General features: G+C 47.6%; 2 protein-coding genes across 11 annotated transcripts in view; both read right to left on the bottom strand.

The window, feature by feature from the left end:
- LOC147603789 (uncharacterized) overlaps window positions 1–26326 on the bottom strand; it is a 152219-nt gene that overhangs the window by 83432 nt on the left and 42461 nt on the right. For all 10 annotated transcript variants that reach the window (XM_086796067.1, XM_086796070.1, XM_086796069.1 and 7 more), the window contains exons 4-6: window positions 8456–8512; window positions 8162–8266; window positions 6896–6994 (exon numbers count right to left, since the gene is read on the bottom strand). In XM_086796067.1, coding sequence (XP_086652193.1) covers window positions 6896–6994; window positions 8162–8266; window positions 8456–8512 — 261 coding nt within the window. The remainder of the gene's footprint in view (window positions 1–6895; window positions 6995–8161; window positions 8267–8455; window positions 8513–26326) is intronic.
- On the bottom strand, window positions 8519–11598 carry LOC147603790 (uncharacterized). Its single transcript, XM_086796077.1, has one exon. The coding sequence runs from the start codon at window positions 10863–10865 to the stop codon at window positions 9741–9743; it is 1125 nt and encodes a 374-aa protein (XP_086652203.1). The 5' UTR covers window positions 10866–11598; the 3' UTR covers window positions 8519–9740.

The following is a 26326-nucleotide window of genomic DNA, read 5'->3' as shown; positions in this document are numbered from 1 at the left end:
AATTTATGCATAGGAAGATGCATAAAAGATTGATTTTTACTTTGAAAGTATTAATCTCCTTAAATAGAATTTATTCATAAATAAATGTGTAAAGAAATCTTATATCAAATGTAAGAATTCTCTTGTATTCTATAAATAGATAAGAGATGTGATAGGATGTGATAAGAGATGTGATAAGATGCTTATGAAATAAGTTAGGAGGTGATAAGAGATGTGATAAGAGGTGTGATAAGAGGTGATAAGATGCTTATGAAATAAGTTAGGAGGTGATAAGATGAATTAAGATGTGTATGGGGGGATGAGGTAAGAAGTGTATGTGATAGGATAAGATGTATATGGGTTGTGATAGGGCGAGAATGGATGTGATGTAAAAGATTAGATGTGAAGGTATATGGGGTTATATAAAGGGGAATGTGGATGTGGATGTATGTGAATGTGGATGTAGATGTGGATGTATAGATGTGAATGTGGAATGTGGATGTGGATGTATGTATGTATGTGGATGTAGATGTGGATGTATAGATGTGAATGGGAATGGGGATGTGGATGTATGTGAATGTGAATGTAGATGTGGATATATAGATGTGAATGTGGAATGTGGATGTATGGGAATGTGGATGTGGATGTATGTGAATGTGAATGTGGATGTGGATGTATGTATGTATGTGGATGTAGATGTGGATGTATGGATGTGTATGTATGAATGTGGATATGGGATGTGGATGTATAAATGAGGATGTGAAAATGGAGGTAAGCAGGTAGATGTGGATGTATGGATGTGAATGTGGATGTGGATGTGGATGTATGGATGTGGATATGGATGTGTATGTATGAATGTGGATATGGGATGTGGATGTATAAATGAAGATGTGAAAATGGAGATAAGCATGTAGATGTGGATGTATGGATGTGAATGTGGATATGGATGTGGATGTATGGATGTGGATATGGATGTGAATATATGATATGTGATGTGAAGGAATTTGAAGTGAAGAGATGGAAAATGAGGTGATTGGATGAGTACACATATAAATGGAATGTGGAATAAGTAATGTGGATTAATGAGGAACAATGTGGAAAAATGAGAGTTAATATAGAAACTGTATTTGTAAACTGTTTGTAAATGCTGTTTGTAAATGGCTGTTTTATGTCAAGAATGCTGGGGAAGCATTTTGACCGTCTTGTGATTAAGGTCGTGGAGACCTAACTGATAAAGTTGCAACTGCTGACGGAGAGTCAATGGAGGACGTCTCGCGTAGCAAGGTCGACCGAGGTCTTGACCAGCCTCGGTTCGATTAAAATGGTGAGCTTCCGGTACGGTGGATGAGAGACCAAGGAAGCGGCCTATGAGTGAAGCGCTAGGTCACCTGCGAAGGATCCTAGAGGGTGCTGACCATACGGTGCTCGGGCTCTGGGTCGCCTAGGATACCCACGCGTGCGTCGAGGAAGATATTAGAACAAGGAGTAAGAGTTGTTTTGTGAAACCGGGCATGGATCTGGTTGATTGACCTTGCTGGTCTTCAATGGATGAGTCCATGGCTCTTTATATGGATGAGTCCATGGCTCTTTATATGGATCTGTTGGTTGATCTTGCTGATCTTCAACGAGAGTCCATCTTGAATTTTTATAAGTGATCATATTGCCGAGTATTATGGGCTAGGAACTATTGAAAAGGCCCCTATGTGGACAGGTGGTGAGCGTTCTAGTTGCCAATGATGCCATAGATACTCTGATGAAGGATTGATGGGAAATTATGAATCAACTGGATAAATTGGAAGATTGTGATCAGTGGTACTATGGTTTCATTAAAGGATTGTTTTAAAGTTAGCTGATGCTAAGAATAAGGCAATTTCATATTGGGTGTGTAAGTGGTGTGCCTAATTTTATGTTTGCATGAACTTCCGGCTAGGGAGCCTTGGAACTCTTTTCCTTGGTACCCGGGACAAAACCTAACCAAATTCCAAATTGGATCCCATCACTACAGTGGTTGGGCGGTTGGCTAACCCATGGGATCGGATGGGGTTAGGCTGGACTGATGGATCCGTAAACCGAGACTCAATTTCTGTTATTACGATAGATGAAGTAAGTCCCGGATAGTAATTGTTCTATGGATAGGAATCAACGGCTGTGCCTCTTGATGGGGAAAAAAGCGTTGATCCCAATGATCCAAGTGCAAGTTTCTTCCTTGATCTGATCTAGTATCTTGAAGATACAATTGGATCAGCTTGATCAGAAATGATCTTGTCTTCGTTAGAGAAAAAAATTATCCTGGTGGAATCGCCCGTGCTTTCCGGTAAGGGAAGTTTTTTCCGGGTTCGGTTTTGGAAAAACCGACGGATTAGTCTCTTGTCCGGATATCCGTGGACGAGGCCCCGAATGTGGGACCCCTGTCCCGCGCGAGAAGTGCTACTTCCGCTGCTAGTACCCGAATCCGTTGCTCGGTGGGAACAGGGGGACCTCACAGCCACCCTACAACTTCCCACACTGACCGCGGAGGGTATGAATGATATCAAGCCACATGCTCCTGATAGAATCCGCAGGTGGAGTGTGGGTGCCTTTGATGGCTTTGCTGCATCTAGCTCTCCAGATATGTGAAGCTGCAATGCTACTACAGATCTCCCATCGCTGGCACGAACCCGAAGTCAAATTATAAGTAGATGGGGCTGGAACTGATACTGCCAAAATGCGAAGGTGAAAGACCTGAAGGGCTAGCCCCCCACCTTCCTCCTCACAGGCTAGGACAAGCTCAGCCTCAGTGACCCAAGCAGCAATGCCCCATCAAATGATGCAGGTCAAGGTCCTGTCCATCGTGAAAATGTGGAAAAATCATTGCCAAGCCTCCTGAGCCTTCGGGAAATCCCAAAGAAATGTCCCTAAGACTCCTGAGGGTGGTCACACCTCGGACAAGCAGCTCGTTGACTTGAAATGGCCAACCACGTGCCGACCGCCAAACTCCTGTGCGCTAGCAGCCAAAGAAAGAGGGTGATTTTTCAAGGCTGAAAGCTATCCCAGAGCCTCTTCCAAAAATCAAAGAGAAAACGTTGTGAAAGGCTCTGTGACTGCCACTGTGCCACTACTGCTGCCAGGGTGCCCTCAACCTTGGGCATCTGAATCCTGTGGCCTAGCCGCACAGTGTACGCGAAGAAAGGGGTACCCAGTGTCTCCTCCCCCCGGGTCCCACTGGAGGAGCGTGAGGAACCGGCTCTCTCTCAAATCCATAACTGCCATAGCCTCTCCTTGGCTACCTTGGCCAACGGGGAGTCAATGTGCCACTCATTTGCCTGAAATCTGATCACCCTCACCCTCTGAAGGGTGCAGCCCCCACTGAAGTCATCCAAAGAGGGCTCTAATCTCTCTAATCTGCCATGGGGTCCAATAGAAAAAGTGAGCAAAGCATAGCTCTCATCCACACCATGAACTGCCAAGAGAATATCATGCCTCGTAAACATGCCCAGCCACTACCCGGGGGGGGGTTCTAGGTCTGGATAGGGGTCAGCCACTCCTGGGGAATAGCAAAGTCGATATCAACGCTAAGTCTCTCTCTACCCCGGAGACCAAGCAAGCCTCTCTCCTGAGCCTCTGGGGGAAGCTGTCTGAATGCAAGCCAATCTCCAAGGGACCTGACAGGTCCTATGTTCAACACTCCCCATGAAACATCAAGTCGGGCCCCCAACATGTGGCCACTGGGTAAGCGGATCAGGGGGGGTTCCAGATCAAGGACTACGGAAGACGCTCCTACGAGGCTATCGGATCTGACTGTTGTACGACCGGCTTGAGGTGATCCCAAGCTCGAAGTAGGCTAGCTACCATAGTCACAAGGGACGGGGGGACAGTAACGGGGGACGGGGACGGGGGTAGGAACGGCACTTAAAAATTACTTTGTCAATACCACCCACTCGCCTATACGGGCAAAGCTTGCATGTCCATGGTTGTGCACCACCTCCATGAGGGGATGGGGTGTGATTGACCTCATCCCACCATGTCCATCCCGTCGTCCTTCTACGGGTAGTTGGAACTTGAAAAGCCACTGCCACGAGGAGGATGCCATGGATGATGGATGCCTCCTTGTCACTTGATAGCTTGAGAGACAGAGAGAGAGAGAGAGAAAGAAAGAAAGAAAGATTTTATTAACGTCTTCCAAAAGACCGAACTCGGCCTATGAGACAAATCGGTGTACCTGTATGGGGTATCCTCTGTCATCCCAACAAAATGAAAAAGTACTGAACTAAAAAGCTGAATCTGGGTGTGCAATAAGTACACTGAGTGGGGGAGGGGATGGAGCTCTACTACTAGGAGAGTGAGGCTTGAGCCTTGAAAGTTGAGGGAGAACTTGAGTGTGAGGATGGGTGGGGGTGTGTGTGTGTGTGTGAAGCTTGAGAGAGAGTGTGTGTGAGGGAGAGTGTGTCTTGAAAGGCTACAGCTTGCTTATGTGAGAGCTTGAAACTTGAGACCTTGGCCCTTGAGGCTTGCCGCTTGAGGGAGGGAGTGTGTGTGTGTGTGTGTGAAGCTAAAGCTTGAAGTGTGAGAGGGAGTGTGTGTGTGTGTCTTCTTATAGGGAGGGAAGCAAGAGAGAGGCCAAGGCCCAAAGCCTCAAAGGCTCAAGGCCTATGGGCCAAGGCTAAAGGCCCATGAAAAGCCCCTCCCAAACGGCCAAAAGAAAAGGTCAAAAATGTGACCATTGCCCAAACAGTAACCTGCAGGCGTTCCCATGCAGCCGTCCCCCACAACCGTCCCCTCTTGGATCCGTCCCCGGAACGTCGTCCCTTGTGAGGGACGCCCACAACTGGGGACATCCGTCCGTCCCCATCCCCCACAGTGTTCCCGGGACGGCGCCCCCCCGTTCCAAGGGTCCGTCCCCTGTGACTATGCTAGCTGCAAATCTGTCCTCAAAAGCTCGCCTAACCAATGCAGGCTCGAGAGAAGGCCCAACAAGAAGTAATGTAACACATGGTGGCAAGAACCTAGTTCACCACCACCACTTGGCCCGCTAGGGAAAGCCTCGCAGAACTCCAGTACAAAAGCTTTTTCCAAATGCTCAGAAGAACAGGGGCTAGCTACTGCTCCGGGGAGATATCAATGCCCACCTAGCATCCAAGATAGCGGAGTGGAGTCCCCCTCAGGATTCACTGAAAAGCCTCAGTTGGACGCCAAGTCGGGGCAAGTGTAAAGCCTATCCAAAAACCATACGACTTGTGCCAATTGATCTACGCTCTTGATACGCGACAAAACAACTCAATCGCCTCTGTGAATCTCTATAGATTCCCCACATCTCCGCATAAGTATGTTGCTGTGTCATCTGCAAAACTCTTGAGTCCAACAGCTCCTCTTGAGTACAGATGGGGAGACGCAATCCCTGGAGCCCCGTCTCCTAAACTAAGAGAAAAATCCTCATGACCTCGACGACAAATAGGAACAGATATGGTGCCAGAGGACAATCCCGCTGGAGTGAGCGAGAAAGGGAAAATTTGTCACCTCCCTGAATGAGAACCTAACTGTGAGAGGCTAAGTAGAGACCTAAAACACTGGATCCACTCCACTGGGCACCCCATCCAGTACATCGCGCCCTCCAAAGAGCTCCAATCAACTCTATCATAAGCTTTCTCAGAATCTAGAACCACAATGACATCTTGCTGCCGCATCCTGGCCAAAGCTGTCGCCTCCCAAAAAGTGAAGATATTATCCAAAATGCTCCGATCCTGAACAAAACCTATCTGAGTGTTGGGGAGGAAAGGCTGAAGTTTCCGGCTGATAGCCTTGGCCAAAATCTTGTAGGCGGTCCCAAGGAGGGTGGTGGGTCTCCACTTTTGGATCTCCAATGTGTCACCACCCTCCTTAGGAATCAACCCCTCAAAGAACCTCTTTGGCATGGCACTTGTAGTCATAATCTCATTGAAGGCTGCTCAAAGGCCGCCTTCCATGAGATCCCAATGGCAAAGAAAGAAGGAAAGTGGGAAGCCCGTCCTCCCCCGAGCATTTGCCCCTAGGAAGAGCCGTCGAGACCTCTGCCAGCTCCTCTGTTGTGAAGGGAGTCAATAAGAAGGTCTGGAGAGCGGGGGGGACCACCTCTCTCGTGTACCGCCAGACCCTCTCACGCGTCCACCACCTATGAGGATAATGGGGCACCTGTGAGGAGGGATCTGAAAAAATCCGTGGCAATGACTCTCACATGGAGGGGTTAGATACGATAGCTCCATCCTGGCCATGCAACCTGCGAATACCATCTCTCCGCCTGTGAGGGCCTGCAATTTCAAAGAATTCCCCAATGACTCTATCTCCGGCCTGGTTCCATAAGGAAGCTCTCACATGGTATATGCTCTCCACTCTCCTCTCCTCCATGGATGTGATCTCTGTACGGGTGGTAGCAAGCTGACTCTCAATCCACGGACTATCAGGGGAACTCTCCTGAAGATGCTGGAGAGAAGCAAGACCCCTCTGAATGCTCCTCTCTTGCTCACGAAATCCCTCCAATCTGCTATGTGCTGCCTCCTACAAAAAGCTGCTGATCTCGTTGAGGCCCGCATCCAAGGTGCACGCGGCAGAACCTGAAATAAAATCCAGCCCCTCCCATATCTACCCTAGGGATGCCTTCTTGTTTTATGTGGATGGCTCCCCCTTTTTGGAATGATTTGACACCTTTGAACTATTTTTCGTACTTCATTTCTTAGTAGAAATCTCCTTGTTATTGATAACAAGCTATGAAGGCCTAATCTCATGAACCAAAAGGAGAAGAACAACCGGAGCACAACATGAACCGGGAAACTAAGGATTTGGAGAAAGTTGGTAAGTTGATCTTTTAAGACACATACAAACATCATGAACCAAAATGTCAAAATCTGCACAGCCTTCAAGGAATGTCACAGCTGCAATTAGTTGTTTCTATACCAGCAGCACATACTCTTTTTCTCAATTCAAGTCGTTGTTGCATCTCCATAATCCTTTGAAAAATAGGTGCAGAATGCAATGATTCAGGGTCTGGCCTCCTTCCAACCAAGGGCTGTTGTCATAAAAGAAAAAAAAATTAAACACGTTGGGAAACGACCTTGCACTTGCCTTGACCTAATTTGCAATACGTACAAACCTAAGCCTACTTTAAAACAAAACATTTATGCATAATTAGCCCAAGGTCCTCTCCAAACTGACCAGCCAAGCATTTGATATATCATTAAAGTCCAGTGAGAGATGAAGAGAACTTAGACCACCTATTTTCCCACACTTTCAGATTTGCAGTCTATTCAAGCTCACAGGACATGGACCTGCCGACATCTTTTTTGAGAAAGCAACCAGGGTTTGATGTCAGACCAAATTGCGCAAATAACATGAGAGCAGCTAAGAGTGGTTGGTCTGATTGTCATTTATCACCTTTTATGCACCTAAGTTAGCTGGGCCAAGCTACCAAACATCTCCCAGCTGAATAGAATTTGTTGGATGCAGACAGAAAAATGAGCAGAAGGTGCAAGCTTGACAGGTTGCATCCTGATGAGCACAAGGTGCCAGCTTGACACATTGTATGGCTACAAGAACTTGGTCTCTGTACTGCTATTTTAATAGCCAGAAAAATGATTAGTACTGCCCCAAGCTAATCACAGTTACACAATGCTCACACACAGTTCAGAGGCTCCAATCCCTCTCCCAAGATGATGCAACCTTTTTGACTCGCTTTTCACCCTGGTAAGTGCCACATACCTAATAGTTAGCTTGTCTAACTCAGACGAGGGAGACTATTGAAGAGACGCCTATGCAAATACAGCTGGTTAGTTGGCTTATGAGAAACAACTTCAGTCAATGGACTCTAATCTAAAAGTTATGGCCTACAGCACTTTTTGGTAAACATATTTTTTGTTATTCCAGCTAGCTATCAAATGGAAGATTCCACAATGTGGACTTCTAGCCGTGATTTTATATGGTCTATTCATAGTTAATAGATGTCTCTTTTCTGCCAAAAAAAAAAAGATTGGACATGTGAATTACAGTTTGGGGATTTGTGTGTAAAGTCTCCAAAGTGAAAATTTGCAGCTGAGCATAGGCTCTCTCATGATTCTTTATCTTCTTCTTTGCCAATGCAGTTATCTAGAGAGTGATAGACGACTGTCTCTATGGAGTGTTGTGCTTTTATGAAATTCTAATTGCATTACGGAGCAAATACAAGTTCTCGGAATTTTGCCTTGAAAGAGCATTGCTGTAGTTTTTCCCTCTCCAAAATAGCCTTTAACTCTGCCAACTTCTTGTAAACTTCAGTTCTAGGTCTCGCCAAAGTGTGCAACCTGTCCTGCAATTGCAAATGGGAAGTTCAGAGATGACGACGACATCTGCACAGAAATTGATGCCACTGGAATTGGTTGAAAGGTTCATTGCCTGTATGATTCTGACGACATTAAAAATTCAACATCTATTCAGTGCATTTCCACATGTTACTTCCCTTTGCAGCCACCCTACTGAACAATATGGCATTCCCTACCTCGAAGCGCTCCCTAAAAACACTTTTGCTCCTTCGATGTTTAGGCAGCTTATTGACCTGATTCAGCAAATAAAAAGAAAAGCAGTACTTAAATAGACAAGGGAAAAGAGAGGAACGGATGGGGTATTAAGAAAGGAGAGAAAGTTTGATTGAATCTTGCAAGGGAACAATAACATTACTTCACATCAAAGGAGTGATATCTATCTCATTGTTTGATACTGGAGGAAAATCCAAAGTGATAAACTGCTGGATTTCAGAATGATATGATTTTATCACTATCAAAAATATATACCATCTATTTTGCACATGAAAAAACCTTTGAAAGTTGACTCAAGAATAGAAACCTAGCTTTTGTCAAATCAAATCAGAGGAATTTAAACCATTTTGCATGTATGCAAGAGCATCCAAAGCCATAATATTGAAAGCACTCAATTTCCTACCATCGGAAAGATGAATGTATTAAGCCAACACAGAAGCCCACAAACCCATTAAGAGAAGGTTCGAAACTATAGCAAAGGTGGGAGAGAGACTTGAACAGTAGATGGACAACCATAGTAATGCTGAAATGAAGGCCAAGCTGAGTGCTGCAAGAGCTGCAGCATTTCCGAATTGAAAGAAGAACTCTGGAAAGACTCTAACCTGGCTTGCTTTCACAAATATTAGGAGGGCAGCCTTTGCTGAAGCCTGCCAACCTCAATGCTCTGTGTCCAAGCCTCTCTGCTAGGAAGCTGACCTTAGACTCTAGTACTGCCCCATATATCTTGGCCATTGAAAGGTCAATCATGATAGTCCTGTAATTATTCAGATCCATGGGGTCTCCTGCTTTATGGATGGAAACAATGGTGTTTGTGCTCCAAGTGGGGGGGAATCCTTCATAGACAGCTCTATTAAAGAGTTCTATAAGAAATAAGGGCTAATCTATGTGCAAAAGGGCTTTGGTTCCTAAGAGCTAAAACTCACTTAAAATCATTATAAAAAAGGAATATTTTGATAAGTTCTACGCATAGAGATCAAGCTGAAGCATCCCCTCCATCAGGGCAACTGTGGCACGGAAGGACCCTCAAAGCCTCAACCAGCTCATCCTCTGAAAGAGGCTCACCCAGAACTGTGCGCATACGATCTGTGGCCCTCCTCTGCACATGGACTCAGTGGCAATGGCTCTAATCTCCCCGGGCTCAGTGGCTAACGAGCCGTCCTGTCTCCTGAGCTGGCGTACACCTGCTCGAGCATGGCGGGGTCCGGTAATCTCAAAGAACTCCCCAGTCACTCTATCAAGCTGCATCCACTATGAGGCCTGGCGATGATAGTAGAACTCATGTCTCTGCTCCTCTGCCTTTCTAACCTCCTGGCGTGCCTGGCTCAGCTGGGACGCCACCCACTCACATGTAGGCTGCTGCTCGTGAAGGCGCTGGAGCGAAGCAAGGCTACGCCTCAAGCGGCGCTCCCGCTCTCGTGTCTCTCCCAGCCGTGTCAAGGCTACAGCGTGCAAAAAAGAGCTAAGCTCTATGAGTCCCTGGGCACACTGGCCTGCTGCATCTAGGTCAGAGCTCTGGCTATCATGCCATATCCTCTCAATGTCCTCAGAAAGACTGGAATCTGTAAGTATCCTCTCTGGGATCCTCAACTGCAAGCTGGTCTCCCGAGTCCCCTCCTCAAGTGTCAAAATAACCGGCGCATGGTCGGAAAAAGAAGTGCCAGCGAGAATGCCAACGGAGCCCCCACTCTCCCCGAGCCCGTCGCCCACATAGAAGCGATCAATCCGTGATAGATTAGTCCCTCCCTGCCGGCGATCCGACCGAGAAAAACTAAGACTGTCCTGAGAGCGAGAGAGAGCCTCATGCTGCCATGCATCAGTAATCCGCAGTGTCATGCAAAATCGCTCCCAAGCTGCAAGCTCCGTGCCATGCACGGTAACATGACTGCCTCCCACCCTATCGGCCGGGTCCTCAAGCATGTTTAAGTCTCCTCCGACACACCAATGTGCGGCCTCGGGCAATGAATTTGTAACAAGGGTCCACAACTCTGCTCTGGCACTAGCATGGTTAGGCGCATAGACATTGAGCACGCCAAAGAGCTCATCATGCATCCTCAGAATAACATACTGTGCTCTACCCGGCACAATGACCCCGCGATCCACAATGGCCTGCCGCCATGCATCTGCAATGACCATACATACTCCTCCCTGCCCACCCAAGGGGCCAAACCCAGCAGACCGAAATGTGTCCCATCTGCCAGGCATCACGGAACCATATCTCTGAATCCTGCTCTCACTCAAATGGTGCTCCTGCATCATCAGAATATCAATACTGCCCCCAACCAGGCATCTCTGAAGCTCCTGCCTCAAGCATCCACGATAGCGTACATAGTGTGCGCCGCCACGGCCCTGCACATTCCATGAGATGATCCTCATGGATGACCTGCTGAGGTGGAGGCTATCTCAGCCATACGGCGGGCCTTCACAAGCGGCTTGGATGGAGAATAGTCCCCATCCGAGCGGCTACGAATCTGCCCACCCGGTGTGCTGCAAGAATCTCAGATCAGGCACCAGTGGCTGTGTCCCATGGCGACTACCTCCCGCTCAGAGAGAGCAACCTCATGTATACATACATATACAGGGTCGCGTGCTAGGTCTGCCACTATGCGAACCACTAAGTGGCGAACCCCGGAGGCATCCGCACTCCCGGAATCAAAGAAGTGAGCCAGCTCCCAGAGTCGGCCTATCACGTCTGTCACCTCCAGATCGCTCACATGGTGAGAAAACTCAACTGCCTGAGTCTTCAAAATGCTAAGAGCGAGATCCAGAGTCCACTCCCGGTCACTAGTGCCGCAAAGAGGGAAGGAGAAGGCCACCGCTGAATCAAGTGCCTCCTCCCCTCGGGCCGGAGGTATCACCACATGCACTCTGATGGGTGCTGGCTCATGGGGGCCCTCTACTTCAAAAATCCAAGTGAAGGAGTAGTCAAAAGCCTCCGAGCGCTGTCGAGGGTCGAGCCTACTCAGCCGACTGCGGATAGAAGATATCCGTGAAGCCCGAATCGGCATGGTAGGTCTCCTCTGCGGAGCTCGAGCAAGGTCGGTGCTCAGTGCCCGCTGGACAGCAGGTGAGCGCCAGGGTACTGCCAAGGCCTCCCGGGGAGCTGAAGCGAGCGGAGGGGGAGAGGGGGGGGGGGGGGGGGGGAAGGGGTGGGGAAGGAGCTGCTGACAAAACCGGAGTGGGAACGGGAGGAGGCGAAGGCGGAAGCGAGGCGGGAGGGGGGGACGGGGGAGGGGGGGGTCGGGGCGAAGGAGGGGGTGCTGGCATCTCCATATCCTCAGACTGCGCTGGGGTGTCCTCCTCGAGGGGAGCAAAGCTGTTCCTCACTGGAACCCACTAATGCTGAGACTGTGACTGCTGCTGCATCGGCCTCTGGGCATGCTGCTGTGGTTGTCTCCCTCTACGGTGCCCCTGTCCAAGCTGCCAATCCGAAGTCTCCGTGGGCTGAGCAGGTGTCCCGGAGGCTGCCTGCCGAGCCGCATCTGTGGGCGGCCATCGCGGGCCTGCTGCTGTGGTGAAGGTCGGGGTCTCCTGCGAGGGCAGGCCTTGGCCAGGTGGCCGACCTGCCTGCATATAAAGCACTGGTTCGGGAGCCCCGAGAACTCCACTCTCTGATCAATCCATCCCCCCCTATCCTAGGTAGCTGAATGACCTTCGGAAGGGAGGAGATGTCAGGAACCAAAACCCTGACTGAAGGCAGGCCAGCTGCTCTAGCCACCATTGAAGCTGCTGTGGGGCCAGTCTCAAGCACCGAGCCCACCAATGCCCCTATCCTAGAAAGGAGCGGAAGGTACTCGCGGCGGAGTCCAGGGAAGCAAACTGTGACACGAAAAAGGCGCTCTCCCTGCTCGGCCGCCGCTGCTGGGTCGAAGCCATGCTGCCAAGGTCTGAAGAAGGCCAAAGCGCCCCTGATGTCCAGGGGACTCATGGCAAGGACCTGGGCCGCGCTCTGGGCTGTCTCGAACTCGATCTGGTAGTGTTTGTGGCCCATTAGCTGAACGTCCAGGATCTTGCCCACATCTGCGAGAAGGCGGCGGGCCTGGAGAAGATCCCGGATCTCCCCTCTGCTGGGGCGAGTGCCGACTATACGGCAGATGGTGGAATGTGCCTGGAGGCGTTCCACCTCTGCGGCGAGGCTCGCTTCCTCTTCCGGCGAAAGAGAAAGCCTGATGGGGGTATCCTCAGGGGCGGGCGAGGGGGCTGCGGAAGAGTCCCTCTGAGGTGGGGCGGGAGGAGCCTCCATCAGTGTCTGAAGCTTTGTCAAAGGCGAAGCGTAAACGGAAGCCCTGCAGGAACCGAGCTGCACAAACGCCGGAGCGAGGAACGACGGAAGAGGGGAAGAACAAAGGGGGGCGGAAAGAAAGTGAAGGGAGGGGATTACAAACAAAGGCAGGGGGGGGCAGAAGAGAGACGGAGCGGGGGGGGGGGGGGGGGGGGGCGTGAAAAAAAGAGAGCAGAGGAGGGGGGGCTGGCGCGAACGAGCACAGGCGAAGGGGGGGGGGGGCGCGAAAGAGCACAGGCGTGGGGGGGGGGGGGAGGCTGGCGGCAATGAACAGAGGCGGGGGGGCGCTAAAGAGGAGGCGGGGGAGAGGCGAGGGCAGATAGGAGGCAGGGAAGGGGTGAGCGTGCAAGCTGCAGCGCGAGGAGGGGGGGGAGCGGAAGCTTCAACTAGAGCTATTACTCCCATCCTTCTTAGCATCTTTAGAAGATGCATTACCTTTCCCTGGTTGTGCAACAGATTCCTATTGCTGGGGTTTGGTACTAGACTATGACGACTACTTGGGCTTGCCTCCGTTCATCTTCATTTTGAGCCAAAGTCAAAGCCCGGTCATATGTACTAGGTTCAAAGTTACGAACTATGAACCAGATATTAAGATCTAATCCACGAATGAATTGATCCATCTTGGCCTGCTCAGATAACCCTAACTATTGTGCTAAAGTTATAACCTTTCCGAAAAACTAAAGCACCGGTGACCCGTTCTATCTAAGTCCATAGAACTCATTTGCCAGGCTAGTCATATACTGGGGAGGGAGAAATCTGGTCTTTAGGTCATGAACAAATGTATCCTAGCTAAAAGCTGTGACACCTGTGGTCTGGTCAGACAGATGGCCCAGATGACTATTTTGGATTTCATAGTCAAGCAGTCAATGCGACCAAATGGCCTAGATAACTGTTGATGAACTCTCGAGCGGTCCTAGTGACCATATGGCCTTGAGCGATAGTCTGAGCGGTTTCCCTCGAGAACCAGATAGCTCAGCACGGTATGAAACCACACAAGACAATCCATAAACACGAGGATCATTACTTGTGCATTGCATACTGATGTATGTTTGAATTTCTTTGACTTTGTGTGTTGTTTTTGATGTGTGGACAATGCTCGGTTTTATGGCATGTGATAGTCCACTAGGCTTCAGACTACCTGGCCAGTACCTAGAGTACCCAGTAGACGTGAATGATGCATACTTGTTTGTTGACTAGCTTCTGTCTAGTTTTTAGAGAAGGTAAGTATGCATTTATTATATCTAACACATGTGACAGGCCCTGCAGAAGTACCATCAAGAACAAAGCCATTCGTCAAAGATAAGGCATTGAGATGTTGACAGCTGAGCAAGTATAAAAAGGTTTGAACCTCTCTTGTAGCATCACAAGGGAGATCGTGGAGTGTGTGAAGACCGTCTTCATCGTTATCACATCACCATCATCAAGCTTTTCAAAAGCGCCCTCTTTCTGTGCACCTTGCACCTGTGCGCACTGCCTGCCTCAGCCAGAACCTTCACCTTCTCCTAGCAAGTTTTCAAGGCTAATCACTTGCAAGGAAAGCACACATACTGATCGTTGATATCTGAGGCTCCTGGGCTGAAAAGCATCCTTCTTACATGCTGTTTTTGACTGAAGCACTGACCCACAGGGCTGGACAGAGCTGTAAACAGCCGCCTATGGCAGCGTGCACGCCTACATAGGCTGGTCGCATGTTTGTACAAGTTTCCAGATATCATCGTTGATTCTATGGGCTGCCCAAGTGCTGAAAACAGGGAATACAAGGCTAGACGGCAGCTATATAAGAAAAGCAACGAGGTTTATCGCGTGCTTTTATGGTGCTTTTCATCCCAGAACTTGCCCGCTATTGGACAAGTGGATTCAGAGATGTTTTGGACAGTTTGGTCGTGGAAAGCATGTTGCTTTTGTGAACCAAGGGTGTTTTCCATATCCACATGTTACTTCAGAGAGTTCTATCGCGAAAAGCAGATTGCTTTTATGGCTCAAGGTTGCTTTTCAACCATTCAAACTATTTCAGAGAGTTCTATCACAAAAAGTAGGATTGCTTTTGTGGTCCCAAGTTGCTTTTCAAACATACAGGCTAATTTGGAGAGATCTATCATGGAAAGAAGGTTGATGTAACTTGGACTTGGACTTGGACTTGGGTCTGAACTTGGACTTGAATCTGGTACTAGCCCGGTGAGAGATTCTTGTGTCTCACCCCCTTGGAGTGCTCGGCATCAGAGATCTTGTGCCACGACATCGACTTGGATTTCTACACCAACATATTTGTTTGATTTTGTATTCATTGGTTGTATTGATCATGGCCAACGTGCCCGTGGATAGTTCATGAATAAATTCCTGAAAGGGGGCGGGGCCTATTCCCCGCTCAGTGTGGTGTATTGTGTAAGATCCCTATTCCCTTCTCTCTCTCTCCCCTGTCTCTCTATATCTCTATCTCTTGGGCACGTGGTTGAGTCTGTCTCACGCCACGCCTCGCCGGGCTTACAGCCTGCCCCTGGGACCAACTCAATCCGATGATCCTCAAGACGTATGGGTGGGAACTTAGGCGGGAGGTCATCCCTCAACATGATGTCTTCAAATCGTGGAAGGAGACCTACCACCCATTGCATTTTGATGTCTGAACAACAGACTCTTGATTGTGGACATAGATCAACACACACTCAGCTCCTTTTCTACTTGGTCGTCGGGCCTAGAGATGAGAAATGAGTGGAATCCCGGGATTGCTCCTATCCCCACAAATTATGATAGACCGTCAACAATAGTGAAGCTGTTCTACCGCCCATCAGGAATGGGCACAAACTCCCAAAACCACTGGATATCGAGACTTGAGAATCATGTCACACCCCAAAAGTGGTGAAACAATGAAGTCTCATTGGATGTGGCAAGTATAAACCTGTCCACAACCAGATGGTATGGTACTAAGGTACATACCATCTTAGCAGCCAACTATGGAGAGATGGCGTCCTCATAGCTGCCCATGTCGTAGAGGACAATGAACTAATGTCCCTTTACTATGCCATACGCATGGATCACAGCTTTCTCCTACCTCTCAGCCTGAGATTCCTCCACCCCAATACATTACCAATCTTGAGAACAAGTTTTACCGACTCTCCCAGAATGGGTCACTTGTGCTGACTTACTCCAACAAAGTCATCACCATGGCACAGCAGTTGGAAAAATCCAAGGAATAAAAGTTTAAGCACATCCTCAAGGGTTGGATACCAACATCAAGTTTACTATGCGAAATTTCGAACCTCAACCTTCCAATTGGGTTTGACTCTTGGCTCAGTATCAGGAGATGATGTTGAACGCAAGTAAGCCCTAAAACCAGCCTTCAGAATCTTGACGGGCGGTGAGCACACTTAATCACACTTAAGACTCTTTATGAACTGGAACAATAAACTTGGAAGAAGAAGAAAAAGAATAAGTGGAGCTAGAGTGCTCCTGCACAAAAGACCAATTGGCCCCAAAGCGTGGCGCCCCCGCAGGTATTTATTTATCACTTGAAGTCGGCGTAGCCCTTGTACAATTCCCGAGAAGATGCCTCCTTGCTTCACGTGGAGGAGATCTCCTTGAACTTTCACCCAGCTTGTGTTGTTAGGGAAACAAGAGCCTTGGCCCCCTTTTTATACAAGATTGGGGGTGAAAAGCATAGCTTTTCCCCCTTAAGAGAAAAACTTCTAGGAGTGCTTTCCTTTATTGAAAAAAAATAAACTCTTCGAAGGCTTCTCTCTCTCTTTTTTTTTAATTAAAAAAAATACACATGGCACTTAGCGATTTCTTTTTCGAAAATCCACGCTCTTGCGTTTTGGGCTGCCCGGCGCTTTTTCTCCATCGCTTCTTTCTTTGCATTTAACTGCTGCCCGATGCCTTCGCGTTTTGGGTATGCGCCAGCTCGCCCACGTGGCAGCGCCCGCCTGCATCAACCGTCTCATGTGCGCTAGCTTGACATCGCCTGCAGCCAGCCACATGTGCGCCTGTCATCGCCTGCATCAGCCACACGATTGCACCTGCAGTCCAACCAGGCTGTGCCACGTGTCAGCTGCCTATGCCACGTCAGCTGCATGTACCTGTGCCACATGGCTATGCCACATCACCTTCTGCGTTGGCTACGCTTGGAGGACTGCCCCACAGGATTGCCTTGAGTGAGAAGGAACCTGTTGCACCTGCAACAAGGTAAGAAATGAAATGAAATGAAATGAAATGTTATATTAACGTCTTCAAAAGGCCATAGTGACCTACGAGACCAACAAGTTACATCATGGTGGATCTGATACAATGTCTGGATAAAAAACCAGAAAATGAAAAATAAAGATGATACTACTGGCACCTAGAAAATGAAACTGGAACTGGAAGGTTAACAGAAAACACCCTTCTAGGGTGTGAATATAGTGAGGGGGGGGGGGGGGGGGGTACGCTATGGAGGTGAGTGGAGTACAGGGAGGGGATACAATATCATGTGGGACGAGGGGGTACACTATGGAGGTGCCTCCATCTCATAATATGTGCCGCATCGGACACTGGCGGATCTCCTCAATATCCTCTGTAGTCAGCACCCTGACTGGGTGTCCCGCATGTCTCGCAAGAATAATCCGAATCCGCCGCTGCAACCTCCGTCTATGCTGGGATGCCCTCCTCCGTAGTCGTGGGCGTCTCGACCGCCCAAGCTCAATTGCACGATCAATCAGTGTAAAACACATATACATGCACATGAACAAACACATGAGCATGCACACACATACCAAACATGTATCTGCATCCACACGTGTACAATCTTACACATGCACATACAGAATAAAACATGATCAGTGAATGTTAAACATGCTTAAACATAATCACAGTGCTTAAGAAAAGAGGTAAAATACTCAATCCTGTAACATACCCCCCTCTTAAAACAAAGCAATCGTCGTCGATTGTTCATACAAAGGATCTGCCAAACTGAAACAGAACCTAAGAGGCCAATGCTATGTCCTGCCAACTGAAAGAGAACATCTGAATAACATAAATCAAGAGCATCCACCTCGTGAAAAGTCATGTCCCCCTAGATGCTTTACGTGCTCCGCTCATGGCCATCCCATAAGACCCACGATCAGCAGTACATCATGAACATGAGTAAACACTGATGCATATCTATATACTGTCAGTTCAGTATCTTGGGTGTGCTAATAAGAATACCAAGCGACTTCCAGATCTCATCCAAGTGAACTCTGTGACAAAGGAGCGGAGTCATCCCCCTCTTGAGTAACAGGTAGTACTCCAAAATCCACAGCTGAACCTGTTGAAGCACTTTCTATCGTAGGCTCCAAACCAAAAGCCTCGAGGTAAAGTTGTAGTATCCTCGGTGAATCTGCCAAGTCACCCTCCTCCATCCACTTCGAATCCATAGGTGACTAGTTCACAAAATTCACCAGATATCGACGTGAAACTTTTCCTCTGACTTTTCTTTCTTTATGTGCCAAAATCTGTTCCAGTTGAAGAATCTCATCTAGTTCTTCGACTTCTGGTTGTGTCTCATCAACCTCATCTGTAGGCACCTCACCTCTGAAAGGTTTAAGAAGACTCACATGGAATGCATTATGAATCCTCCAATGGTCCGGTAGCTGAAGACGATAAGAAACATCACTCATCTTCTCAATCACCTGAAAAGGCCCATAGTACCGCATACTCAGTTTAGGATATAAGTGTTAATTACCCTTCATTTTCCTGAGTCTAGCCTTCTCAAATCTCAAAAGCACCCAATCACCTAATCAAAAACCAATGATCGACGGTGAAGGTTTGCTACTTTCCTCTGTTTCTCTTGAGTCCTTTGAAGAGCCAACTTGACATTTTTGTAAGTCTCATCCATATTCTCCACAAAACGATTTGCCTCGAAGATCTTATCTTTTGTATGCAGGATCGGAGGTACTTTCTTCCCGCCTTCCACAATCTCAAAAGGTGCCTTACTTGTCGAAGTGTGAATGGTGTTATTGTAAGCAAACTCCACCAAAGGAAGATACTTTTCCCACTACTTCTTATGATCCGAAACATAACACTTTACAAGATCAAATACAACGGAGTTGGCAATTTCCGATTGCCCATCTGTTTGTGGATGAAAAGACGATGATAATTTCAACGAAGTCTTCATGTTCTTGAACAATGCTCTCCAAAATAAACTCGTCATTTGAGGATCTCGGTCACTAACAATAGATGTGGGCATCCCATGGTACTTAAAGATATTTGTCAAAAATATCCTCACCATTTGTTATGCATTAATCTTCTTCCTGACTGGATGAAATGGGTCTGCTTGCTGAAACGATCCACGATAGTCTAGATGCCATCATTCCCACTCTTTGTCCTAGGAAGATCAAAGATAAAAACCATAGCAATACTCTCCCACGGTCTATCTGGAATAGACAAAGGATAAAGTAACCCAGGAGTCTTTTGACGGTCATACTTCACCTTCTGGCAAATGATGCAATCACAAACAAAAGCATCAGCTTCCCTGCGCATAGTAGGCCAATAAAAGAATGCCTCCAAAGCTTTTACTGTAGCCTCAATACCACGATGGCCTGCATAAGGCGGAGTATGGCATTCTGTCAAAACCTTCTGCCTCAACTGAGATGTGACACATAATTTGTCTTGCATCATCAAAAATCCTTCCTTGAGAGAAAAATGATCAACTAGCTCTCCTTCAGTCAAACGATCAAAAATCCGCTCAAAATCTGTGTCACAAGCATACTGTTCTCGCATATCATCAAGTTCATGATGAAAGATAATAGAGACGGTGGCCACATGTGGTTTCCTAGATAAGGCATCCGCAACCACATTCTTTTTGCCATCCACATGAACAATCTGAAAATGAAACATGGAAAAAAAGTTTGCCCATCTCATATGCTTTTCTGAGAGCTTCGTTTGAGTAAGGAAGTATCGTAGACTCTGATGATCACTCTGAACAATGAAATCAGTCCCAAGAAGGTAATGCTTCCAAGTAGAAAGAGCATGAATCATCGCAAAAAGCTCCTTCTCATATACTTGTAGATTCCTTTCTGCCGGTGACAAAGTTCTACTCTCATAAGCAATAACATGTCCATCTTGCATAAGAACAGCTCCAATGCTATTCCCACATGCATCACACTGTACCACAAAAGACTTATGTAGATCTAGTAGAATCAAAACTGGACCAGTGGTTAGCTTTTCCTTAAGCTTGTTGAAAGCTTCCACTTCCTTCTCTGTCTATCGAAATTTTACATCCTTTTTGGTGAGGTGATATAAAGGTCAAGGTTGTTAGAGGCGTTTGGTACAAGGCGGGTATGGTACGCGCCTCAAAAGACTCGTATGTTTTAGAGACGTTAGAGGCGTGTTAGATGCGTTATATATATATATATATATATATATATATATATATATATATATATATATAATGAAATGATATATTAACGTCTTCAAAAGGCCAAAATGACCTATGAGACCAAAAAGGTTACAACAATTGGTGGATCTGATACAATGTCTGTGTAAGAAAAGCTAAAACAACTAAACAACTAACTAAAACTGAAACAACAACTATGAGGAAAAGTAAGGTACTAGAAGCTCCTAATGGATAACATCTGGGAAGGAAAACTCCAACAACAAAGGTAAGCATCATATACATCACTATCCAAAGATGTCTCTCATCGGTCGATGGCGGATATCCTCAATGTCCTCCATGGTGAGTACTCTGACTGGACGTCTCCCATGCCGTGCTAGTATGGTCCTGATCCTCTGTTGTAGTCTCCGCCGGTGTCAAGATGGGCCTCTCATCTTGGGGTGCCTGGACCGCCCCAGCTCTATAGCCTGATCAATCGGTGTACCTCTGGTGCGGCTATACTCTGGGGCTAGCTGCAATGCCTGCTGGCCTGACTGCTCAATCTCTGGTCGAAAGAAGTCTGTAATCTGCCTCTGTAGGTGTCTCTCCCTCTCTGATCCCCTCCCTCTCAAGAGACCCTCTCTATGTTACTAACGATGGAGTGTGGAATGCCAACCGCAAGGATGAAGAAGACCAAACATCGAGTGAACCATCATGCAATCTATAAGCACTTTAGAAGCCAACTTCGGGAGCCAATATGCACACCTAGATCTGTTAAGGGAATGTAGGTGTCACAAACGGGCACGTGTATACGGAACCAGTTCACTACCAAAACAGCATACATACATCAACCATTCCTGTCATATACATGATTACCATCATTGTGAAACATTACATGAGCATATACATCCTGCAAACATAAACCAAATTGCACATGACACAGCACTAGGGGCTGAAGTTGGGCCAGCCACCCCCCCCCCCCCCAAAAAAAACCCCGAGGTATCTTTATTATCAACAGAAGTATTTATATGTACAAGATGCGGATGCCCGGAGAGTACACACTCATCCAGCCGACACCAGATTTATCCAACTGTGAAAACATAGGTAAACACAATACTTGCAACTCCTCGGTCACCAACCACTCTTGTTGCAACACCCTCGGTCACCAACCAAGGTTGAGCGATCACCAACCACTCCTGTAGTAATACCCTCGGTCACCAACCAGGGTAGAGAGATCACCAACCACTCCTATACTTTGATAGAGCGGTCACCAACCCTCTAACAAAGTGCTGTCCCAAACCTGCAAAACAGTAACCAGCCATGGTTTTGGCTCACTGGCCACCCACAGGTTCCACCAGATCACATCCCCAAGCCTAGTACTTGTCTAGGGACATGTTTGCTCAAGTTTCGTCGAGAGAAACCTCCTGCAAACCTGTAAAAAAATAGCCAATAATGGCCCTTACAACAGTCAGCCAGCTCCTATTGAGGCTCTGTTCACTCCGTCCAAGCCCTGTTCTCAACAGAGTAGCACAAAAACAGTCCCAACAGCCATGCACCAACTTCTAGAAACAAATCTAACAGCCTGCAGCCCTGTAGATGCAATCGGCCAGCCCAATAAAGAGAGAGAAATAGCAGCCAGCCAACCCTGGGACTCTTGCTCTTGGCATGTACTCCACCTGTAGCTCATGGAAATGAGTACACTTGCTGTTTTTCCTGTCCAAACAGCTCCTAACAGCCCACGCTTTTCAGATGAGTGCTCTACAAGTTAGAGCTTGCCCACTTTGGCCCTCCCACACCCAGAATAGCAACTCGTGGAGCGATTTGGGAGTGCCCGGGTGCCCATCTCTCATAATTGGCCTTGGTTCATTAAAAATAGTCCAGCGTGATGTGAACTCACTTATAAAATTATAAGTGTGTCCGCCCACACTTTAAGTGAATATGAACCCTGCACCCAATAAACCTTAGTAACATGAAATAATGAATAAATTGGGTTAAGTGTGCACACTTACCACCTGCAAAACACATAAGGAAACCATATGAGTCCCAAACAGGTGTACACGCGTATCCACGGGTTGTCCAAGCGTCCCCGGTGCCCATGGACATTCACAGGCAAAATACCAAGCAATGTCCAGGCATCAAAAACAAGTCATCCATGCATGTGCAACTCACATACATATGCTGGTGCACAAACATAGTGCATGAAATCTCCCAACTTACATCTTGTACATCCAACTAACCCGTTCACAGGCGTCGTCCACACAGGACCAAAAAGTACTCACCAGGGTAAGCACCCTTCCATGAGTCCAGAGTCACTCACCAGGGTTACCACCCTTCCATGAGCTCATAAATCATGCCAAGAACTCACACCAAGATACCAATCCTTCCATGGAGCCCTTTCACATGTATTCAATCATGACATCATTCCAGACGTCTGCCAAAGAAGTGGTGACAGTAGGACTAATGGCTGAATGTTTCATATGACTTCTGTCTACCGTGGACTAGCACGCTAAGGGTGCTCTGCTGAAGATATGCATGCACAAGTTCTGGGACTTAGGCACACATGACAACTGCTTTTTACATAGCTGAATTATGCAAGAGCTGATTCCATGAATGGGACTACGGGCAACTTATAAATGTAGGCGCTTTCAAGCATGTGTGGCTGCAGGCTTATTCTAATGGCTGACTAGGCCTCTCCCACGTTGGCCAACTCGGCATGATGTTGACTGGGCCTAAGGCCCATGGCTGGCCCTTTGTGGCTCTTGGGCAACCCATATGGAAGCCCACCTACGGCTAGCTGTCAAATCCCCACCGGATCTCCTCGTGGAACGCTCCTGGTACGAGACTCGAAACCTGCAAAAACAAACAAACAACATGGGGGTGCAGGCTTGACTCACCTCCCAACCATGACAGCCGTGGGCAAGCCCACAGTCTTGGTTGTCCTCACCGAGCCAAGAGCTGAGCTAACTAGGTTGACGTACCGACCAATATCCACCTCGCGACATCCCATACCGCCACGAAGCTACCCTCGCAGGCCTCGAGATTGCTGCCGGCCTCGGCTGCATAAGCCAGGTGCTGCACGTCTACACTAGATCCAGGCTCCAGACCATAGAGCTCTCACAAATCACGCGAGACTCTATATAACTAATGACTAACCTTGGCCACCCTTTTATAGGCTCTTGGCCGGTCATCGGGCGTCCACACTTGGGTGCCCGCCCGTTAGTCTATCCCTAACTCAGCTTGCCAATCAGCCTGCCTAGCTCCAAGCTTCCCCAAATCTTGAAGCTAGTCTTGTGTGCGTGTAGCACACGGTAGATACACACTGTGCACATGACATACTCCCCTTCCTCTAAGAGCTCACTCCTGAGCTCACTAAAAAGCCATGGTAATCTCTCTGAAGAGTAGTCAATGTCTCCCATGTAGCGTCCTCCTCAACACGATCCTTCCACTTGATCTTGTATTCCGTGATAAGCGTATTATGCAATCTTCTTTCACGAAATCCAAGAATCTTTTCACGTTCGTGCGGAACAAATGTCATGTCCTCGACATCTATGATTTCTTGAGGAGTAACTAACTGGTCTGTTCCACCCAGTACTTCCTTAAGTCTACTGACATGAAATACAAGATGAACTTTCACATGAGAAGGCAAATCCAATTCATATGCAACTGAACCAATCCTTCGTGTAATACGAAATGGTCCACAGTATCTAGGGGATAATTTCAGAGATCGACCTGTCCGTAAAGTCTCGGAACTCGCAAATATACCATCGTTCCTTCAGAGAACTCTCTGGGTGAACGATGTCTATTAGAATAAAATCTATCTCGGTCTTGAGCACTTCTAATAGATTCTTTCGCAACTTGTAACATTTCTTGCATATCTTGCAAAAAATTACATGTTGCATCATGCTGAAGTCCTGAGAATCCTACTGTAACAGGTAATCTAGGTTGAAAACCATACATAAGCATAAAAGGACTAAAACCTGTACTCGTATGCTTAGTACTGTTATATGCAAATTCTAACATAGGAAGATAATCCTCCCATAAACTCTGTCTTTTGGATACATATGCTCGAAGCATATCCTCCAAAATCTGATTCACTCTTTCAGTCTGGCCATCAGATTGAGGATGATGTCACCAATTGGCCGACCATTTGGTCCATTCCTAACTTTTGCGTCTCGTTCACTTGAGGCCAGGCCGGTGTCTCATGTGAAGAGGCCAGTATTTTGCTGACATGGACGGGAGCCAGACTGGTGCCACCCGTGTGTTAGCAGGATGGTGTCGTATGGACGGGAGCCAGATCAGTGCCACCCGTGTATGACCTGGACTGTGTTCGATCCATGGGACTGTCACGCCATGGAAGAGCCAGTATTCGTGCCGTGTTTTACCTATGGGACTGTCACACCTAGGGAAACTCGTGCCTGGAACTGTGTCTTACCTATGGGACTGTCACTCCATAGGAAGACCAGGTTTTTATGTTTTATGTCGAGCCAGTTTTGTGCCGACAAATATTTTGTACATGTTCCATGAACGGGAGATATGTCCATGTTACTTTTGCACATGCACACATATTTTGCATGTTTGAAACTGTTTTCGCATGACATGTATTCGTGTGTTTGCCTGCCTGACGTGTTACTTACTGAGCGGGGACGCCTGCCAGTGAGTCGTGAAGTGTGCCCTGTATTCTGACAAGTTTCAGTGCATGTGAACAGGTGGTAAGTATGTCGCACATGTTTGTTTTAATGTGTTATATTCTAACCCTTTGATTTATAAGGTTAGGGGTTCACATTCATTTAAAAGTGGGCACCCCCTTTGGGCACCCACTTTGGGGCCAAGGTGGGGAGCCTCACTTTTAAGTGAGTGTGGGGGTGGGCATGGTCACCAACCCCCACTAATCCCCCACATGCATGGTGGGTATCACTAAGGTTAACTCCACATGAATTTTATTAAGAAAGGGCCCTCCTCTTCAAGCGTGGCATGCATCGCTTCTCTCTTACGTGGAGAACCAGGCGGCTACCATCTCTGCGCTTGCTCTTCTACCGGCTGGAGTTCATCTTGTTGCTGCTTCAGGATACTACAGCTACACAAGAGGCGACTGCCCCTTCATAGGCTGGCTGCAACTGCCCCTCTACAGGCGACTCTTCCCATCTCTTCTGCTGGCGACTGAATTCTGCTACAGGTGGCTGCGTTGATTCACCAGCAGGCTGCCTTTTCCTTCGCCAGGCAACCTTGAAGGCGGCTCTGTGTACGTGTGACAGGCAGCCAAAACAAGCTGCGCTGCCCCCCCACAGCAAGTGACTTTGCAAGCAGCCTGTACCATCTCTTACAAGCTGTGCGCTGCCAAAATCTTCTCCAACAACCTGCGCTTCTGCAATCCCTCGGCTGGCTACACTAGTTCTTCAGCTGGCGGCTGATCACCCTGCACGTCAGTCGGCACAGGTTGCAGCCAGATGCCTCTTGACCATACTGTCACATGCATCACCCCGGCAAACGGTGGTTGCTCTTACTGTCCAGCAGGCTGCAAGTGATTGTGCACTTCTTCTCTCACAGCAGGTGGCTGTACCCTTCGTGGTGGTGCTTGTCTTGTTAGTTCACCACGAGGCAACTGCTTCTTCATCACCTGGAAGACTTCATCATTCCGCAAGTTTTGGTCTTTTATCAACCAATTTCAAGTTGTTTTAAGTTGTCCTTTTCATATTTGTGGTTTTAAAGTTGTGCTATTAAACGTGTAGGTGTCCAACTGAGTCTTTCCCACTTGACGGGATCGGTTTCATCTGAGGAACTCAAATTCAAAGTTGTTTCCAACTTCTCAAAAACAAGTTTCCAAAAATCACTCGTAAACTTAGAGTCCCTGTCACTGACTATGTCCTGCGGTAACCCGTACAGTCTAAACAACTGCTCGATAAACTGCCGTGCTAATTGTGTAGCTGTAATAGTCTTCCGGGTCGGTAAAAATCTAGCCATTTTGTCAAGCGATCTACCACAACCCAAATAGAATCATGGCCTTGATGTGTTCTTGTGGCAATCCGGTAAAAATCTGGCCATTTTGTCAAGCGATCTACCACAACCCAAATAGAATCGTGGCCTTGATGTGTTCTTGTGGCAATCCGGTAATAAAATCCATGGAAATACTTTCCCATTTATTACCTGGGATTTGCAAAGGATGCAACAACCCAGCCTGTCTAAAGCGTTCAGCTTTATTTTCGTGACAAATTTGACACTTGAGGTAGGCGTACCTCA

The sequence above is a fragment of the Cibotium barometz genome, chromosome 63 (assembly GCF_041138505.1).
Source record: "Cibotium barometz isolate CiBa-2024 chromosome 63, ASM4113850v1, whole genome shotgun sequence".
In the NCBI taxonomy this organism is placed as follows: Eukaryota; Viridiplantae; Streptophyta; class Polypodiopsida; order Cyatheales; family Cibotiaceae; genus Cibotium; species Cibotium barometz.
Note: the sequence above shows the minus strand (reverse complement) of the source record. Positions and strands in the feature narration are given on the sequence as shown.

Coding starts and splice junctions, on each gene's coding strand:
- LOC147603790 (XM_086796077.1), bottom strand. CDS start 10,865: ATGAGGATCATCTCATGGAATGTGCAGGGCCGTGGCGGCGCACACTAT.